This window comes from Strix aluco, chromosome 4 (genome assembly GCF_031877795.1).
Source record: "Strix aluco isolate bStrAlu1 chromosome 4, bStrAlu1.hap1, whole genome shotgun sequence".
Taxonomy (NCBI): Eukaryota; Metazoa; Chordata; class Aves; order Strigiformes; family Strigidae; genus Strix; species Strix aluco.
In genome coordinates this window covers 103272191-103278957 of record NC_133934.1, presented here as the reverse complement: position 1 = coordinate 103278957, position 6767 = coordinate 103272191, and the positions used below count along the sequence as shown (strand labels likewise).

General features: G+C 45.0%; 1 protein-coding gene across 1 annotated transcript; it reads left to right on the top strand.

Annotated features, from left to right (window-relative positions):
• Positions 1–208: 208 nt before the first annotated feature.
• CFL2 (cofilin 2) lies at positions 209–6001 on the top strand. The gene is made up of 4 exons (XM_074824605.1): positions 209–345; positions 1875–2182; positions 2281–2357; positions 2449–6001. The coding sequence occupies exons 1-4, from the start codon at positions 343–345 to the stop codon at positions 2559–2561; spliced, it is 501 nt and encodes a 166-aa protein (XP_074680706.1). The 5' UTR covers positions 209–342; the 3' UTR covers positions 2562–6001.
• Positions 6002–6767: the final 766 nt, after the last annotated feature.

The window sequence follows — 6767 nt, the reverse complement described above, 5'->3', positions numbered from 1 at the left end:
GGGAGCGGCCCGACCGGGCGCTGCCAGCCGCACCCGGCGCCTCGCCTCGCCTCACCGCGCCGCGCGGGCGGGCCCCACCGCGGGCAGGCCCGGGCCCGGGCCCGGGCCCAGGCCCAGCCCCGCCCGGCCCGGCCCGGCCCCGCGGGGGGCGGCCCGGCGCGGCGCGGCCCGGCGGCACGTGGTGGCGGCGCGGCCCATGTGACCGGCCCTCCCCGGCCGCCGCGGCTCATCCCCCGCCCGGCCCGAGTCCCCGCCCGCCTCGCCCCCAGCGCAGCGCAGCGCTCTCCTGCGTGCAGCAGCCCCGCACCGCAGGCAGCCGCCGCCGCCCCGGGACCCGGCGCCATGGTAAGGGTGGCGCGGCGCGGCCGAGCGGGGAGGGCGGCGGGGGCGGCCCGCGGGAGCAGCGGCAGCGCGGCCCGGCGGGGCGCGGGGCTGAGCGGAGCTGAGCTGAGCAGGCCCGGCCCGGCGCGGCCCGGCCCCGCGGCCTCCGGCGGCCATTTTAGTCTAATTTTAGCCGGGTGCGGGGGGAAGGGGCGGTGGGAGCGGCCGCGGGGCAGGAGCGGGCGGCGGGGCGGGCCGCGGCGGGGCCGGGCGCTGGGGCCGGGGCCGGGCGGGCGGCGCAGCGCTCCCTGCGGCATCGCCCGGGCGTGCGGGCGCCCGTCTGTGCGTGTGTCTGTCTGTCTGTCGGTGTCTGTGAGGGGCGGGGGTCCGGCCGCCGCCGGCGGGCGCGGGCAGAAGGGCTGCCGGCGCCCCCTCGGGGGGAGCCGCTGCTGCGGCCGCGCCGGGGCCCGGGCCCGGGCCTGGGCGGAGGAGTGTCCCCGGCCGGCGGGGGAGCGGTCGGCTGGAGGCGCCGGCGCTGCTGGGGCCGGAGCGGGGGTGGCCGGGAGCGGGGCTGGAGGACGCGGGGCGGCGGGACGGCCGTTCCCCGGAGGCGACCGCGGACCCCGCGAACAAAGCAGGGAAAGGGGGCAGGCGGGCTCCCCCGGGGACAAAGCCGGCGGCTCCCAGCGAGCCGCGCACCTGCCTTTCCCCGGCAGCCTGCTTTGGCAGCGCCCGCCTTCTCGGGGGGGATTGTTGGACCGAGAGCAAGGGCGCTGCAGATGGGTTTCGCTCGCTCGCAGTGGGGTTTGCTAAATTATCTTCTCGTTGCTGTGAGTTCCCCGTTTGCCCTGTCAGTGTTTTGTTGTCTTGCTGTTTTAGGCTCGCGTTTTGAACGGCTTGCGAGCCTTACGGGGAGCTGAACACATCGTAACTGGTATTTTTGTGTGAAGGAACATCGGTTAAACAATACTCGTGCAGCAGCACGAAGTAGAATTCAGGAGTTTTTAAAGCTCGGTGCTGAAGCTGACACAATGCAGAAAACATTTCTGCTGCTTGTAGAGCCTTACATCACCCAGCAAAATGAGAGTCATGACAGTGCTGGATGTAAGCTGCTGCTGTAGCATTTGTTCCACTGAGAAAAAACCCAACACCACCACCACCCCACCCCCCCAACCCAAAACTATGAACTCCTCTCCTATGTTCAGTTACAACCCTCCCCACTCTCCCCCTCCCCTCAAATAAGCCAAATGTGTGATAAGGCAGTGGAAAGCTGCTTGAGTAGTGCAGTTGTGTGCCTCGTTGTAAAAAACCTGCTATCCAGAATCACAGCTGAAGATGCTGAGATCTGCAACAAGAGAGTACAGAATTTACATCTCCTTTGTATCTTCTGCTCCAATCCTGCAAAGATTACTAAATTCATAGTGTGTTCAGGTTGAGTATTCTTATTCTTATGGCGGCAGGCAGACTTCTTTATCTAGCACTGTGGGCTATCATCTTTTCTGGTGAGTGTTAATTTTTGCTGTTTAAATTATTCCTTTAATCTCATTTTACAGGCTTCTGGAGTAACAGTGAATGATGAAGTCATAAAGGTTTTTAATGACATGAAAGTAAGGAAATCTTCAACCCCAGAAGAGATTAAAAAAAGAAAGAAAGCTGTTCTCTTCTGCTTAAGTGATGACAAAAAACAAATAATTGTAGAGGAGTCAAAGCAGATATTGGTTGGTGACATTGGAGATACCGTGGAGGACCCCTATACAGCCTTTGTGAAGTTGCTACCTTTGAATGATTGCCGATACGCTTTGTATGATGCCACATACGAGACAAAGGAATCTAAGAAAGAAGACCTGGTATTTATATTCTGGTGTGTAATAGCGAAGCTTGCTGCTAAAAGCATGTTCTGGAGTTAACACTGGGTGACTGAATAACTGTTCTGTTGTGGTTTTCTTCTTTCCTTTAAAGGGCTCCTGAAAGTGCACCTTTAAAAAGCAAGATGATCTACGCAAGCTCTAAAGATGCCATTAAAAAGAAATTTACAGGTATGGGCCTAAAAATGTTTTGCTCATTAATTATAATGCTGTTTAGATGTTGAGGTTCTCACAGGTACATTGTTGTCCGTCTGTCTTTCAGGTATTAAACATGAGTGGCAAGTAAATGGTTTGGATGATATTAAGGACCGTTCAACACTTGGAGAGAAATTGGGAGGCAACGTGGTAGTGTCACTTGAAGGAAAACCCTTATAAAAAGACAGACAAGTGCCATCTGGATCTAAGGAGCTTCCATTTCTGCAGCTCGTTCAATTGGAATAGTATTAGTCTCCCTGTCCCCTTCCCTCCTCAAAAAATAAGTCCCTTCCCTAATGCCCCTGAAGGAGATGTCATTGTTAAGCAGTCTACCAGTGATTGCCATTAGACTGTTTAATCCTGGTAGTTTTATGTAGGATCCAAGGAATGCTTTCACGTCATACTCTTAGCCAAAACTGACGTTGCAGGCGTTCCTTGCAACATGTACAATGAATGTGATAGTTAATGTGAATAGTCTAGCAGACAGCAAAGGGTAAGCTAATTGAATGCCTTGAAAGTATTGTCCACTGGTCGGATGGTAGACTCTATACAGTATTACTTACAGTTGCACTTGATTGCAGTTCCATGAGGCTCTTGTGCATTCATACACCTCACCTGCCTTGACAAGCCTATTTTTGTGACATGGCAGCACACAACACTATGCATTTGAAGCACTTTTTTGTAATATGTTTGACCTGCCCCCCCAAAGGAATGCCAATTAAGTTGCTGTAACTGTGTCATCAGATTATTGTAGTACCTCAGTTTCATTCCTGTTACATGCATATCTTTATAAATGAAGTAGCTGTTATGATGCCTTTTGTTTTCCATTGAATGTACACTACTGAACAGGAGTAGAAGTTACCTGTTTACCATGTGAGTCTTGAAACACTAAAGTTTTGTAAAACATCAGTCATAGTGGCAATTTCTGTATTAAAAAGAGCCTTAAATGGAACATTGTTTTTTGAGATCAAAAAATGGCCACGCTGCAATAAAACTTGTGGCTTATTACAGAACGTTGCCTTGTTTTCATTGGAAAATACAGTTTTTAAGTATGTTTAATTTAAGCATATTTCAGATAACTTCCATGGAAAGTATTGTAAAGATAAACAATCATTAATCTCAGATAATGCAAGTTGTTCATTCCTAATCATGATTTAGGCACAGCTTTACAATACTTTGTGGCTCTGTTCTGATCATTTGATCATTCTGATCCTAGTTTACCATTACAGTGAAGAAGCTACCACTACTAGAGACCATTAGTTCCATGAAACACTTGCGTCAGAAACATAAAAATACAAAGTAATTAAACACATGGCGTGTTTCATACCTGAATGTTCTTAAAGTTCTACATGTCAGAGTAAAACCTTGCATGAAATCTTAACACCTCACCATCTTTTTTGGTAAGATGATGTGTAATGACATTATATGCAAAATATGAAGCTGGTAGATATTTTTGTTTCTTGAGTGTTGCAGTTAAGACAGACTTGGTACAAGAAATAGCCTAAATGAACCGTTCTACTTGTTAGCTTCTATGTAAATAGAACTGGAAAGTGTTTGCCACTACCAAGGCTTGCACTGGGGACATGTTTTGGCTGGGAGCCAAATAATGCTCTCCTTATAGAGAATTTGATCTGCTCTGTGTGAGCAATCCTCCGTTAGCCAGAGCTATTTATGGCAAACACATGCTTTTGTATCTTGTCATCGTTCTCCACAAATGGCAAAACTGGACATGATTCTCCTGGTATGCATAAAGGAGCGCTGTTAGGGAGCCACTTGCAGCTGAACTGTACATGCTGCTAGAAGGAATGCTCTTCAGCATTACCTTACTTTAAAAAGTTGGTAGAGTAGAACTGTGGAGCTTTTAAATATGGGTCCTTTATGTTCAGTGCATAGCCCTTTTTCAACAAGGAAACAGATAATCAAAATCCTTTTTTTTTTTTTTTTTTTAATAGTTGAAATAACCTCGTGGTACTATGTTTAGGCTCTCTTGTCCTGTAGAACTTTAAGACTTTGTTTCAGGCTTCTGGCTATCCCTATGACTTGCACACCTCATTGTGTTAGCTGTTCTATGTAGACTAAACTTTACTAGCATTTAACTAAAAAGGCATGATGACCACTGACTTACTAAGTGTATTAATGAGTCTTGGTTTTGTTCTACAAAACTCTCCTTTCAGGTACCTTTTAAGGTTGAGAAGTAACTGATGGTATGCATGTTGTCTAGATAAAAAAAAAATCTTTTTATTCCTCAAAATAGTCTATTTCTGATTATTCACGTTGTGTGCAAAGCCCAGTTTAATGTAAAGATCTACTTTGTGCTTTATGTTTGACTTGAGTTCAGTACAGTATAATGAAATGATCTTTTAACTGATTTTTCACAAGGTATAAATGGTTTCTTTAGAAAAAGCCAAAACTGAAAATGTTAAATTTTAATAAACCATTTGGATTTCATTTTAGACAGTAACTTTTTTAAGCAGTACTGTGTTTAAAATTATTGTTTGTCTCTGCTGCAAACAGTCTGGAAAGATGTCTGTGGCTTCTAAGTTGAATATTAAAGGTTACTTTTTTTAAAGAAAAAAATTAGCTTAGGTGTATATTCACTCAGTCCAAGTAGATATAAAAATGAAGCACAAACTGTATTTATGTTAAGATTCCTACCAAAACAAGTTTTGGATCCAAAAGGATCAGCCTGCCTTCAGTTTGTTCTTGAAATGACTGACTGACTGATGTGAGGTCCAATTCAGATGGCTTGCTTTTAAAAACAAAAAACCCAATAAAGTGCTACAGAACTGTTACTGTTTGAATGATAAAACAAATGAGAGACAGCTGGCATCTGTTCCAAAATGGTTTGTCAGCTGTTGTTTTCTGTCATTATGCAAAATGGTGAGGGCCTCATTGTGATCGAGAAGTGGAGGAAAATCCTCTCGAGTATCTTCTGTGTATCTCCGTGTAGATGTGACTTTTGGGTATTTTGGCTTCAGTTATTTTATTGATAAAGAAATGTTAAATAAAATTTTCATGAGAATAGCTTGTGCAGAAATGGCATTTTTCTTCTAAAAAAACCCTTCAAAACCAGCAGTTGTTTTGTTTGATTTGGTAAATCCTGGAAGAGGTATAGACATATGGGTTTGATTTCTCCAAAAAGGGAAATCGGTCCAAGACAAGGGTGAGTAGCTGAGGTTTATGCTTGTGGCGATGTTAGAAATGCAAAGCTTAAATTTGTACGGACTTGAGTGTAAGAATCACTCCTAATCAGATTATTAAATGAATTTTGAATATGTTCAGTTAAAACCCAAAGTGTTTTGTAAAGTGGAAGAGTCTTTTTCTGCTGTACCATTCCCTCAGAACAAGTGATGGAATACAGCAATTGCCACAATTTGATAATAAGCTTTACTCTCTTATGCCAATTCCAGTATAAACCAAATTTTCATGTCTGCCTATTTTTTATAAACTTCTGTAAGTTCCCCTTAGTTTGTGGTGGCGAGTTAATGATTGTAGAGTGAAAACATGGCACTAATGGTGGATGAAAGATCATCAATGTAGCACCTGTCTATAAGTATTGAATTTCTTTGAAATATTTCTGATTTTGAAAACCTGGTATAAATAAAATTAATTTAAATGTCTTCAGATGTTGAGTTTTTTTGTCTGCCAGGCAGCCCCTACATGAATTGCTTTGCTGTTGTCTTTGGATTGGGAGCAGCCCAGCCACTGAAAGGAGAGATGTGTGGAATACATGCATTTTTGTGATGGGTTTCACCTAACAGCCCATTCAGTTCAATACCCAGCTGTAGCAAAAGCCAGCAGCATTGGCTCTGGAGATAGGTAGAAGTTTTTAGTGGGTTGATGCTGGATAACCTTTTTCTTGTGTTGGGTCCCAGCTTGTACGTTCAGAAAAATAGACTTAAAAAGGTAGCAAAAAGTATGTTTACACTGACAAGTCATTCTGAATACTCGAAAGTGAGCTGATGCAGTGTGAAAAAGGTGACTCCATGGAGAATGATCAAAAGATTATCCTTCTGGTATCAGTGGTATCTTTCAATGTAAAATTTCTTGGATCTAGGAATAGCTTAACTGGAAGAGAGTTAATTTTGTGAACAAAGCTGTCAAGAAACAGCTTCCTTGGATTCTTTAGAGAAGGCTTTCACACTGTGGATTAACCATCTTTTTGGTGTTTACCTAACGTAAGTTTTCTATGTGGCTGTAGGGGACATATATGAGAATATGCATTAAAAATGGGTGAAAGCTCTCTTTATTAAATTAAGTATTTTTATGCAAATCACTGCTTAGTTAAAAAATGTTCTATTCTTACTATATATCCAGTGCTTGATACTGGATACTATTGAATTTAGGCATTTCCTTACCTCACCTCCCATGCTCATTAAATCTGCA